The following is a 14208-nucleotide window of genomic DNA, read 5'->3' as shown; positions in this document are numbered from 1 at the left end:
ATTGAGAAGGGATTGTCCGGGTAGTGGACAACCCCATTAAGGTTACAACCACATTACACTGGACGTGCAACAGCTGCGGTCTCATCTCCTCTTTCCTATTTTTTGTGGTGGAGGCAATGCGCCATTGGCCAGGAGACGCCGGCATCCAGGAGGGTCACGTAAAGCATCTGGGGGCAAATATGTACTATAATTGTGGTCTGCCGAGCATCCCGACAGCAATCTCTCGCAAGAAGGAAGTGGAACAGATGGTCTTCTGGAAGCCATTATTTCCTGACCAATGGCTAAAGCACAGCCCCAGAGTCACAGTTCCCTGCACAGGAGGCGCCTTGATTCAGAGTGGTTCCCATATATCAGAATGGTTTAGAATGCCCTTGTGATTCTTTATAAAATCTATATTACCAACATTAAAAAAGAGATTTTTTTTTCTTGCTAAATACATGCATTTGTGACTCAAAATAATTTTAGCAATTGGATGTTTGGCTTTTACAGGTTCCTTACTTCGCTGCGGTCTGGGGTCATAATTCGGCAGAGAGGAGTTAAAAAAACACACAGATAAAAGTTACAATCACTCAAGTCATAACTTTCAAAATGGACTCACTGACAGTTTTTCAGTTAGCTCGTTCTGCAGCCAGCACAAGACAGTGCAGCACGGAGGATACTGAAGGCAAACGGTGCCAAACTTTTGATAAAAACCAATTGTAAAAATTATATTTAGTCCCAAATACAAGCATTTAAGAAAAAAAAATAAAGGTGAACAACCCATCCCAGCTGCGACTTCAGCCTACAAAATTAAAAATAAATATCACTGCCCTTAAAATGCAAAATAAAATACCTTCAAAACATTAGTCTATGGTTCGTCCTCCTGTGTGAAGTCTTTCCATTGGGTTTGCAGTCGTTTTACAGATATCTTGGCCTCCTACATAAGTAATAGGTGACAACCAAAGGCAGCCATTAAACAGCACATAGTAACGTTCGCAGACCCTGGAGGGCATATAAATGGGATGTGGCGCTGTAGATTTATGCGCCATCACTGGAACCTGCAGGACAATGCTACAGCAGAGGACTGTAAAAATGACATCCAAGAACGCAATCAGACCCCAGCAGGATCGGTGCGCGCCTGCGATGGCGGCTCATCATGAGAACATAGCGCGGCAATCACAACTCGTCTCCATCCTACCTGCTTTGGGGGTTTGTGTCGGTTGTAATCCTCGCCCCACAACTTGGCCTCCATCTGTAGTCGGACATCTTCAAAATACACATCTCTGTCAACGGTTTCCAAATAGCGTTTGGCCACGTAATTGTACGCGCTCTTCCACTGCTGACTGTGCGAGAAATTAGACAGCTTCTTCCTGATAAATGATAAGGAGCAGCGTCAATGGCAGATATGTAAAAAATTTGCCTTTGGTGGACCGAAGCGTATGGCGGCAGGGAAAAATAAGTTTTACATTATGCCCATTGTAGACAACACAAAGCCACACAAGGGTCATCCAGTGTAAGAGCCGCTGCCTGCAGCCGCTCTCCACCTTACAGAATGGAAACACCTCTACAATTGGGGCACTTAGAGGGAATCTGTCAGTAGGATCAACCCTCCTAAGCCGTCTATATGGGCATGTAGGTTATAGAAAGTTGAATAAAATGATACCTTGATATCTGCGATCTGATGTCTTATTCCAGAGAAATTCAGGTTTTTTTCTTAATATGCAAATGAGCTGTTAAGATCTAGGGGCTGGACATAGATCTCCCTGAGAATCTGCCTCCAGAGCTGCTTATAAATGAAAGAAGGCATCACCAGTGCAAGACATATAGATCGGGAGAACAGACTGTCAGTCATTACAGATTCCCTTTAAATTTTGTTCAAAATGCAACTCCATCACATTACCAATTTTTTTCTAACAGTCGGGCGGTGACTGCTACAAGATGAATTCGAGTGTCAGTGCGTCATCAGTGTGGCCATTTCTACCATCAGTGGTTTTTATCCGAGTGTCAGTGTGTCATCAGTGTGGCCATTTCTACCATCAGAGTTGTCAGTGTGACCATTTTTACCATGAGTGTCTTTATGGATGGAACAATAAGGCTGTGTTCACACACAGTGGTTTTTTTTTCGCGTTTTTCCTGAGGATTTACCAAAAAACGCTTAAAAGAAGCTTCCCATTCATTCTAATGCATTTTGCACTTTTTGTGCATATTGATGCGTTTTTTTCCCGTAAAAAACATTAATTTCGCGGGAAAATTCCGCATTTCTAGCTATTTTCTATGTGTCTGGGGATGCGTGGAAAAAAATCACGGCAAAAACGTGCAAAATTTGCGGGGAAAAAAAACACGCGTTTTCTGGGAAGGAGTCCGGTTTCTATGCAGAAATTTTCTGCATACGTGTGCACATAACGTAAATGACAACCCTTCCCATATACATTGCAATGTTTAATCATGGACGGCAGCCGCATGTGTCGTCAGCGATTTTCACGGACCCATAGACTTCTATCGGCGCTTTTCAACCGTGATGCCAATATTAAGAAAAAAAAAAGAAGACATGGCTCCATGACTTTTGCACGGACACATGGTTTTTTGTCATCAGTATTTTGGACTTGGAGCATGTCCCTTCTTTCAGTGCTTTTCACCCATTGACTTGAGAGGGTGGTGAAAAAACGGTGAAAAAAAAAAGTATCAGGTTTTGCTGGGGGTTCTTTTGTGCCAAATGCGGATTCTATGGAATAGGACTTTTCTTTTTTGTCAAAACTAAAAACTTTATCAGCATGCACAAGAGACAAATCTAGCATGCCAAAACGGCACCAAAAAAAACACACAAAAAAAAAAAACCACAGCAAAAACACAAGAAAAAAACAAGGAAAACATTTTTTTCTGCAACTTCTTTCCTGCTAAGAGATCAGGTTTTGATGCAGAAAAAAAAAAAAAAAAACACCTTGAAAAAAGCCTAGTGTGAATTTACTCTAAAAGTTATCTCTTATCCCAAATGACACTTACTGATCACCGGAGGTCCATCAGGTAGGACCCTCACCAGAAAACAGGGCTCTCTGAACAGAAGAAAGGAAGGTGTCCGTACACAATCCTGGCTGAATTTAGGGAAAGTTCTACAGAGTCCCGTTCTCGGGATCGGTGGGGGGGAAATCAATAAGGATAATGGATATCGATCAATGTCGGGTAATTTGTAATTAAAAGGATTCTCCCATTTCATAAAGTGGTCACTAAGGTGAGGTTTTGCTCACCGCCCGGTGCCACGGATCCGGAGAATGCACTGCAGCATTTTCACTACACTGCAGCGCTCCCGTCTGCAGCAAGGTTTAGGCGATTGGTCCATGCTGTAGTTCCCTGCACAGGGGACCACCACCGATCCCATTCCTTCTCAAAAGACCCCCACCAATAATAAAATAATGTTCATATCCTAACAATATTTTTTTGTTTTCCACTTTTGGAAAAACTTGTATAACAAGTTGATGAACGCGTGGTTCCGGCTCTCGGTGTTTACAAGAAGTAAAGATTTGTGCCAAACAGATAAAAACAACCCAACATCTGAGAAAGGTAATAAACTGGGAACACATCCAGATCAGGAGAGCAAATAAAGGATTAGGTGCCATCACTGCAGTCTGCACTTTATCAGGGTTTGGTGGCAGTAAACCTTATCTGGGATCAATGTGTGCACCTTGGATAGTCTCAGTCCTGCAATGTTTAACCCCCCTCGTTACAATGTGGCCCTTTCTGTTCTACTTACACCCCTGTATTTAAATGTAAAAAAAAAAATTGGATTTCTATTTATATATTTTTTAATATTTTTATATATTTCCCAATAAAACAGAAAGCCTTCACTTACGTTCTATAGCATTCTCTCATGGCGCCACGTCCAAACGGCTGGAGGAATAAAACGATATGTAAATAATGGAGCGCGACATGCAGTTGCTTAAAATAAAAAATCCGAAACACTATACTGTGCGCTCGATCTAACGTTAGTCATATCCACAATTTACCATTTCGGGAAAACCCCCGTCCCAGATTATTTAGAAAAAATATGTGATATACTCCCCCCTTCCCAGGTCCAGCATTGAGGCTCCATCGCTGCTCCCAGCATCTGTGATTGTCTGCAGCGCTGAGGTTACATTGCCAGTGCCGCAGCCAGTATCTAAGCTCAGCGGCTCTGAGCACTTGTGCTGACAATCAGGGCAGAGCGGCAGAGGTCACTTCTTAGCTGTAGCATTGCCGACGTGACGTCAGCGCTGCAGACAATAAGACACTGGGAGCAGCGGCAGAGATTCTGTGCAGGACCTGGGGAGGGGGAGTAAAGAACAGTTAGTTTTTGTAAACATACTGTAGCCGGGAGAGAGGTTTCTCGAAACCAGAAAACGGCTTTAACATTATAGAAGCGATTTGCAGTTTAGCAGATCAACAATTCTCTGTTTTATGCAAAGCGTCTCCGTAGTGGGAGTAGCAGACGGATGAAGAATTCCAAATTGCTCTCCATTTTAGAGACTGTTGCCGAGAACAGGAAAGAGGCAAGAAATAGAAAATACATACCTGAGAGGCCATTTTAATTAACACATCGTCCTGTACCCACTGACCAGAGACAGCGTTGTACCTACAGAGGGAAACATCACAATTAAGAAAAAAAATAAATAAACAAAAAGCACAATAAGACTTTATTCATACATCAGTATTTCTATGCCGAGGCTAGGAATGTCAACAGAACAGGTGTCAATCTATCAATTATGGCTTTTCTCTGTAAATTCCGCTATACAAACACTGATGCAAAACACTGACTTGTGAACACAGCCTTACCCGTCTTACAAATAACATAGGGAGAAAAAAAAATTCCAGCTTGAAAGTCATATTCTAATTAGCCAATTTCTCTTTTGCACAGTAAAATTTCCTTTATACTGAAATCACTGGGAAGAGATAGGTGCCAGATTATCAAAGACTCTAGAGGGCAGCACGGTGGCTCAGTGGAGTCCTGGGTTCGAATCCCACCAAGGACAACATCTGCAAGGAGTTTGTATGTTCTCCCCGTGTTTGCGTGGGTTTCCTCCGGGCACTCCGGTTTCCACTCACACTCCAAAGACATACTGCTAGGGAATTTAGATTGTGAGCCCGGGGACATTGATGAAAATGTGTGCAAACTGTAAGGCTGAGTTCACACGTGGCGTCTTTTTCGCGTTTCCGCGGCGGTTTTAACCGCGAAAAATAAGCATCCCATGCATTCCTATGGGATTCCGCAATGCTGTGCTAATGCTGCGGTTTTACCGCAGCGGAATCGCTTCGCGGTAAAAAACGCAGCATGCTCATTAATTTTGCGGAATCGCGGCGATCCCACACCCATAAGAATGCATTGTTCTGCTTACTTTCCGCATGTGGCTGTGCACACCATGCGAAAAGTAAGCAGAACAATTGCGGATGGTACCCACGGTCCGGAGGAGAGGAGACTGTCCTCCGGGCTTTGGGTACCATATCCCTGTAAAAAATAGAATTCAAAATAAAAAATATTGTTATTCTTACCTTCCGAAGTCCCGCGCAGCCTTCCCGCCTCTCTCCACGCTCCCATTCCCAGTAATCCTTTGCGAAAATGCCCGCGATGACGTCTGTTCTCACGGGATCGCGAAGTCTCGCTGTCGTTCGAGCGACGTCATCCCGAATTACCGCGAGACGTCGCGATCCCGCGAGAACGTACGTCATCGCGGGCATTTTCGCAAAGGATTACTGGGAACGGGAGCGTGGAGACAGGCGGGAAGGCTGCGCGGGACGTCGGAAGGTAAGAATAACACCATTTTTTTTTTTTTTTTTTAAATTATTTTTTACATTTTATCTTTTACTACTGATGCTGCATAGGCGGCCTCAGTAGTAAAAACTTGGTCACACTTGTCAAATACTATGTTTGACGAGTGTGACCAACCTGTCAATCAGTTCTCCAAGCGATGCTACAGATCGCTTGGAAAACGCTAGCATTTTGCAAGCTAATTACGCTTGCAAAATGCCAGTTTTTCCGCGGGAAAATCGCGGGAATTTAAAATGCGATTTTCCCGCGGAATGGAATTCCGAAACTCTCGAGGTAATTTCCACGAGAGTTACGCTACGTCTGAACTTAGCCTTAAGCACTGCGGAATATGTTAGCGCTATATAAAAAAAATAAAGATTATTATTATTATCGGACAACCATAGCAAATAATACAAAATTCACATGAACAAGTAGAAAATCATTCAGATACTCAAGATAACACAAAATACTCCAAATCAAAGTTTTTATCCTCTTAATATATTGCAATCCTCATATTATATAGCACTGTGTATTTACAATTGCTCATTTTGTCTTTCTGCATAGATAATTCTTCTCTTTTCCATTAGGTCTATGACATCATGTGATTAATAACTGACTAGCTGACTCCTAAGCTGAAACAAGAGGTCAATTTTCCCTGCATGAGTCACCAATAACTGCAAAAGTCATTGGAATGGAGGAGGATCGGAGAAGATGGGTCAGGGGGTGAGGAGCGGAATGATTTCTGCAGGGAAAAGAAACTTCCTGTTTGTACATGGAGCAGAGAAAAGAGAATTATCTGGGTAGAAAGGCAAAATGAGTAATTGTAAGTACACAGTGCTGTATAATATGATAATTGCCATTAAGAGGGTAAAAACTTTCATGGGAGGAAGAGTGCTCAGCCAATCGCTTCCATTCAAAGGGGCAGTGCAGGGAGCTGTAACAGTCACAGCTCTCTATACACTGCAAGCACAGTAATCACTCACTTACCCTTTGATTGACAGCCTGCTCTGTAAATGTATGCTGCCCACAAACACTCCAGAGCAAGTGTCGGGGAGTGATTACAGCCAAGCTTACTGTGTAGCGAGCGGTCACTGCCCTAGCTCCCTGCACCGTCCCATGACTGGAAGCGAGCGGCCGCAGGGAGGATATAAGTTTATTTTCTCCTCGTAGCTGCTGCTCCTGTGAGGCAGCCAGACATTAATGTTATTGCCATTTACCTGCAGATGAATTAATCTCATAACTGAAAGTAAATAGTCGTTTTTGGACAGGCCAGGTACTAAAGTCCAGACAACCGCTATTAAAGGTGTATGGCCATCCTAATGGGGTATTCCAGACACCGGTGCCATTGATGGGGCCCACATCTATTATTGCATATTCTGGATATTCCACAAATGTACGAGAAGAGAACAACACCCCTTTAATTCTTTCGCTTCACAATATATTTCAGCTCTGCTGCAAAAACAAAAATTCTAGAATTTTTACAATGTTGTCGAATATTATGGTCAATTTACTGTAAATTATAACACAGTAGAGAATGCCCCATTTTGCTTGCAGAGGTTAATGGTGTCATATACCAGTACATTTATAGAAGCAGCATATGGATGTTATTTGGAAGTGGTGGGTCTGCATAGTTTTGTATAGACAGACTTCATATAAGGGGCCCATGTTATCCCCCTCTGTTCTATTCTTGGCCATTTAAGGGCTCCGCTTGATGTTACTAGAGCAGCTGAAACCCATCTAAACAGAGCTATGTTTAGGCCAGTCCCAGAGAATGGTCCGCATACAACGGGACACTAATAAAAGACATAAATATTAATGCGGATGTCTCCCTGCATACAGCATACACAATAAATTATAACTCTGGCAGCACAAGTAAAAGAAAAAAAAAATTGTGGAGCAACTAAGGAATATGCGTTCTACTGTGGCCCCATGATTGTGGGACACCCTCACACCCAGGGCTGTGGGGTACTCGGTAGCGGGCCCGATGAGCTTCAATGGGAGATGTCATGGCAGATGGGACCCGGCCCGTGGCCCTGGGCGCCCATTACGAAAAGGGAAATGTTTCAGTGTGCTTATGGTGGTGAAAGTGATTTGTGACGCCACCTGTGGTGTTCGGCAATAGAGATGTAAGCCGACGCTGCAGACAGATCCTCTGGGACAGATGGTATGGTGCAGCAATGATGTTATAGCCCTCCACAGGCAGGGCTGTAGTCCCAGGGCAGTGTAGGTGAAGTGACACTTAGATGGTGTAGTGTCAGGCGTGAGGGAGGTAGCAGTGCTGGGCAGGTTGGCGCAGGAATAAGTGGAGGACACCAGGTCATGTAGTTCCAAAGGTTTACTCACAGTCTGTTGCAGGTACAGGTGCCCGCATCCGTGCCGTGTCCTCCGGGTCAGGAGCTCAGCCAACTTCTAGGCAAGATGAAGTACTCCTTTCCAACACTCCGCCAACATATGTGCCTTTTCTGAACGTCTCCTCTTATAGCGCCTTTGGCCTTTGAGTAAAGTACTCCTAGTACTGAGTTATACTGGGGTTCCTCCTGTCAGATGTTCCTATGAACTCTACTTGTACGATAGACAGCTGTAGCCTGCTTCGGGGACTCCTTGCTGCTGAGTCCCGGCTCACTAATATGTTGCTGTTGTGCCCCCAAGTCTTGTGTGGGAATAAAGTGGTCACTACTTCTATTCCTCCGATGTCTGCTGCAGGACCATTAGTATCCGTACAACCTCGGGGACCGGACCCCGGCCTTGCGCTTAGAACTAAAAAAGGGTTCTCCTCTAACCCTGGTCCTTGTTCTCTTATTCTCCTTACGTTCCATACTAATCCTTGTTCCCAATGGAGAATCAAGCTTCCTTTCTCTGTCTCTTTCCTGTGCCAGCAGACCCAGTTCACTGTGGCCTGCTGCAGCACTTCCTTCTTCCATCCCTCTCCCAGGGATCTTCTCTTTCTCTCACTCTGTCCTTCTACATCCTCACTCACTGACTGAGGGAAAGACTGACTGACTCAAATCTTCCCGCTCTCTTGTGTGTACTAAACTCCACCCACCTCCCAGCACGTTTCGTGTTCCAAGCAGGGAGCCACCAAGGAGTGCTATGCTACACTCCAAGCAGGGAGCTGCCGAAGGTGCTTTGCTACACTACTTTGTGGTGTGGGGTGCAGGTGTTGGAGTGTGGTCAGGTGTCTCCACCTTACCTGGATGGTGGGGCACCACACCTCAGGAGGAGGTGCAGTACCTCTGTGGCGACTGAGCCTCAGGGGCGCCACAATTGGGACTGAGTGGGGCCCATCAGCGGCAGCCAAAGCAACCACCAATGTACTGGTAATACAGCACACAGACTGGTTAAAGGCAACTGTTAGGTGGCCTGAGGATTGCCAATAAAGGTCAAGTTACTACGTGACTGCAGACTTGTGAATCTTCATAGCGTGCACGGCGTCAGGATTTCATGGTGCTGGAAGCGCATGGGCGCATGATCTTAAGTATGCAATTTGCATACTTCTGGACACATTCCATCTAGAATGTGTGTCTAGTCACACACGTCTAGTCAGCACATGACTGCATGCAAATCGTACACCTGCGGGAGCGCCAACACTGTATAGCTATGTTTCACCATCTAATATGAATCAAAAGAATAATATAGACTTTATTTCCTTGGAACCTCTTTAATCAGTGCTTCCGTAGTTTTACCTCTAGGCCTACACAAAACTACATATACCGATCAACTTTACATCTGTATAGTAAGGCCACCTAAAATGGCATAAGAAAAGTCTCCAGCGTTGCATTTCAGGATCATTTTCCCACCTAACTTTGCACGTAGGTTGCTTTGGTAACTCTAAGGCCACGTGTCATGGAGAACTCTTCCAAATTTACTGAGAACATTCCTGGAACGCAACCAGGTTTCTAAGAGCAGGAGACAGGCAGACGTAAAATGTTGTACTCTAAGCACCGTGCTGGACTTGAATTGTATTTGCACGACGCTGTGACCAAAACACCGTCCTGTGCAAGAGAGCAGCATCCAGACTGTACAGCTACGTGACGTACATATGCTCAACATGTTAAAGGGGTTGTCCGGTGAAAATAAGCCATAACCTGTACATGGGGTATATGAGAACTTACTGATCTCAGTAGAGGTCCGACTGTTAGGAATTGCGCCGATTGGCAGAATCGGAGTTTTTTATATCTATTAGATGTTGATCTGCTGTCATTTATTCCGGTAGCCCTAAGGAGAATGGATAGAGCAGCACTTGGACGTCCGATCTGCCGCGCCATTTTGAAACTGGGCTAAAATTGCACAGTAAGGAGTTAAGATCCCCAATTCCATTGACCGATGCAAGTCCCAGCAGATTGATCCACACCAAGATGTAAGGCATCACCTTTTCACCGGACAACCCTTCTAAATACAGTGCAACATCTTCAAAAGACCACTTCTTTAAAAGGTGCCAACCCTTTATAGAGACCAAATTCCACTTCCATCAGATCTTGGCAACTCCTTTGATAAGACCGTCCGTCTAGAGGACCATGTTACAATGCAATTTTTCGTAGTTGTCTCAGGAAGATGATGTTTCAGGGCATCTGATTCTAAATAAACTTATGAAAAAGCTTTTTAAACCTGTGATCTAAAGTTGAGCAAAAAGATTTGCAAGTTCCCAGATCCAGCAGCTACATCAATAGTCAGCCGGGCCTACTAATCAGAAGATGTCCTGGGGATGTTGACAGGTAAGAAGTGGCCACTGGACCTGGATCCTGTAAAAGTTTTGATCACCTCAAATGTGATCCAACTTGGTGTATCGGCTGGACACAGTATGATTACATAGAGGTGATGTAATCCCCCTTGTGAGGCTACAAAAGTCCAAAAAGATTTATCAAACAGAATACAACCAAGATGGTGAACCCATGAACTCAAACTACTGACTAATGTTTAGATCCACAAACTGGCTTTTTAGGGCAACCTTCTTTTAGCTGACCATTTGCTTTAGTAATTAGGCCTGATCTTGTTAAAATTTTGGAGCATTATGAATGTAGAAGTCTGTCCTACAACAACTTCACTCTCATTGAAGTGTCTACTAAATTGGTGTCTACTAAAGTCACTCTTTAGGACAATTAAAGCATGACCCTGATGTTATGTAGGACATTAGCCTGGACATATTGTCCTCATGGGTGACTCAGCTTTGACGAACCTTTCATAGCATTTTCAAGCTACTATTTTGGACTCTCGAGAGAGAGGTTACAGACCTGTGTCGGATTGCATGTTCGGTATCTATATCTTCCAGGTGGAACTCTGCCCAAGGATCAGGCATCTGCTTGGCTTTTTGGATGGCATGTTTCCAGGCCTCCTGCGGAAGGCAGAGAGTGGTGGTGTTAGCTTGGTCCAAGAGTAGAGCAAAGAAACTAAGATTAAAAACTCCACGTTATTACATATGTGAATATGAGTGACTTATGGTGGTACTAAACGACATTTAACAGGAAAATGTGGCAATAAAGAGGTTGTCAAATTTCTATAATGCAAAACTAGGATGTTTTGCCAAGATCCATAGCCAACAGTTGTATTCTGTAGAGGAACCCAGCAACAGCAGCGTTTCATTTCCCTGCAGTGCCTCCACAGGAGAAAAAAAGCATTACACATTTCAAATGGAAGACAATGATCTCTCCATGTAATAATGTATGACATGTTGGGTCCTCCAAAGAGAGATGCTCATTATACTTGCTGATGAGGGGTCTGAGTTTGTGACCTGCTTCTGCCTTTAGGTTTAAATCAAGGACATTCCCTGCTTCAACCCCTAATCTGTTAGTCAAAGTGAAGAGCAACTAAAAAAGTCAAGTGATAAATGTAAAGCGTCTTTAGCACAAGTGTACACCATATATTAGATGACTTGCGAGTCTAAATTACATGGCAAGGCATGAAAGACAGCTCTGGGTACCAATTAGGTCAGATTTCTGGCACGTGTAACATGTATCAGTAAATCAGACTTTGGAAACTGATTTTGGAAACCAGACAACCCCTTTAAGCAAAATTTATTTGGGAAAAATTTATAATAACATTATTCTATATCATACGTGGATATTCCAGGTATACAATACAGTTTGATCTATGGGAAATGGAATGTTTGAGAAAGGAGATGAAAAAGTCAATATCTTCAAGGTACTATTTCTATGTGCTTAAAGGGACTCTCCGCACAGAATGACTGTTCGAACCACAAACCCTTGTTGTGCCAAAAAAACGTTCAGTGCACTTTCCCATCGACTTGTTTTCCATCTATATCTATTTTTTCTGGTTCTATAAAGTCAGAGCTATCAATCAAAGAAGAGAGAGGTGGAGGTAGATGGGAAATAATTATGCAGGAAAGTGCACGTAAATGTTTGGCCACACCAAGGGTGCACTGAGCGCCTGTGCTTGGTTTGAACAGTCATTCTGTGCCACTAGAGTCCCTTTAAAGGGAATCTGTCAGCAAAAGAAGGTCTGTTCAGAGCACAGTGCACCCTTGGCATGATGAAACTTTTCACTTACTTCCCAATTGACTGGGAGCTCTGGCTTTCCAGAAGGGCCGAAATTGATGGGAAGACATGCAGGTAGGGAAGTGTAGTGAACTATGGCCACACCAAGGGTGCACCGAGCGCCACTGATTGGATATTACGTCATTGTCAATTCATTAATCTATTAGCACAAAATGACTGTCCAAACCAATCAGCAGATCAGGTTTCTTAATCGTAAATACAAAAGTAGGATCTATAGGAGAAGTACTCAGCACAGAGAATTAGGTACCAAACAGTCTCAATACTATTATAAATGTCCAATTTCAAATGACACATACCCGACCTCGATCAGTCAAGCAGCCATGCTTAATATAACGGTGTTTGTCATTCTAGGAAATGCACGAAAAGCATTAATGAACCATCACCAAAAGCAATAAGTACAGCACATACATAGCAAACAGTGCACCACTGCGTGATCAGCACCCACAGTAATCCCAATAGTAATTTCACATTTGAGACAAGACAAAAAACAGAATATACACATGTATAAGGATTAGCTCTGAATCACGTACGGCCCAAAACTGGGGATGAAAGAGGAAAGGAGGCTCGACCCAATTGTGGCTTCTAATCCTTTCTGTAAATTCCTCCCTGTTATTCCAGTCTCTGTGCGGAAATATAATCTCCCCTCCTGATTACAGACCGAGCAAACAAAGCACCGAAGGACCGAAGAAAGTGAATTCAGCGAAGACTTTATGGGGAAGCGGGACCAGATTGGCAACTTCATCGGAGACACCCTTTAACATTTGCACGGCCCTAGATGGGAAAAGTCTCCCAAATGCTCGTTACTAAAACCTGTTAACACTTAAAGTACAAAGCCCATATGGCTCCAGTAAATGAAAAGTACAGGGCGTGCCGTGCTCTTGGAGACGCACACATAAAAGTCACATATTTTTCATCATTTTCTGAGCACGCTGAATGGGTTATCTATCTTTGGGGACAATTTTTTTTTTTTTATACTTAAATGCATGTATTCGGGGCCAAAAGTCCATTTTGCAATTGGATTACTTTAAAGATATTGCACCATTCGCATTCTATAGCCCCCGAGTGGCAAGGTCTATTGCAGGCTGCAGAATGAGTTAACTGAGAATCAATCAGTGCGCTCCCTTCTGACTGTAGAGCTTGCAACCTTTTTTGCTCTTTTCTTTTTCTGAGCTCCTCTAAGCCGATTTATGACCACATCAAAGTCGAATGTGCAGAGAAACAATGAACCTGTAAGTGTCAATTGGTGCAAAGTTTAATAAAACCCAACTGCAAAAAATGATCCAGTACATATTTATAGATTATTAATAAATGCCAATGTCAGGATTTAACATCATGGCTTCGGCTCGTATCCCTAGCCACAGTGACAAAAGTGCACGGCTCAAGGGAGAAGGGTGTAAATGCGTTTCGTTAGTGCTCCCTTAGCAACCTGCCCGAAAATAAACCATTCCTTGCACTTGAGAGATGTTGTATGGCTGCAGCGCCGCACACATTATACTTATTAGGGGGAGCGCGCGGCCTGGATGTGCTCTCTAGTGTAGGAGAGGGTGGGGGAAGTGTCGGCATTGTGGGTAATTACATGAGCTAATCCCCCAGATATTAATGGCGTGGATTGTGCAAACTCGCACACAGCTAATCTGCTGCCTTTCACTTCTACGAAAGATGTAAAGGAATGAGAATTGTTTTTTCTATGCATACACACAGGCAATCCCTGCATGTGTTGCACCTGTCAACAGCCGCGGGGACTGGAACATAATATTCGAGCACACGAAGACTTTCGGTTAGCACCCGAGCATGCTCAGATACCACCTTATCCCAGCACATTCGCTCATCACTAACCCCATCTCCGGGCATTACAATGCCAAGTTATATGGGATCTTGTAAAAATGGACAGCGCTGATGGTGTAGAAGAAAGCAGAGGGCCGCAGCTGAGCAGAAACTGCTTCCGGT

General features: G+C 43.8%; 1 protein-coding gene across 4 annotated transcripts in view; it reads right to left on the bottom strand.

Moving 5' to 3' along the window:
• EEF2K (eukaryotic elongation factor 2 kinase) overlaps window positions 1-14208 on the bottom strand; it is a 62566-nt gene that overhangs the window by 31775 nt on the left and 16583 nt on the right. For 2 of the 4 annotated variants that reach the window (XM_073542980.1, XM_073542982.1), the window contains exons 3-7: window positions 12558-12608; window positions 10981-11081; window positions 4522-4582; window positions 3824-3861; window positions 1178-1349 (exon numbers count right to left, since the gene is read on the bottom strand). In XM_073542980.1, the coding sequence (XP_073399081.1) occupies window positions 1178-1349; window positions 3824-3861; window positions 4522-4582; window positions 10981-11081; window positions 12558-12608 (423 nt within the window). The remainder of the gene's footprint in view (window positions 1-1177; window positions 1350-3823; window positions 3862-4521; window positions 4583-10980; window positions 11082-12557; window positions 12609-14208) is intronic. The other 2 variants (XM_073542981.1, XM_073542983.1) reach the window with 1 other exon arrangement.

The sequence above is a fragment of the Dendrobates tinctorius genome, unplaced genomic scaffold, assembly GCF_039654945.1.
Source record: "Dendrobates tinctorius isolate UK_male_01 unplaced genomic scaffold, ASM3965494v1 ptg000129l, whole genome shotgun sequence".
Taxonomy (NCBI): domain Eukaryota; kingdom Metazoa; phylum Chordata; class Amphibia; order Anura; family Dendrobatidae; genus Dendrobates; species Dendrobates tinctorius.
Note: the sequence above shows the minus strand (reverse complement) of the source record. Positions and strands in the feature narration are given on the sequence as shown.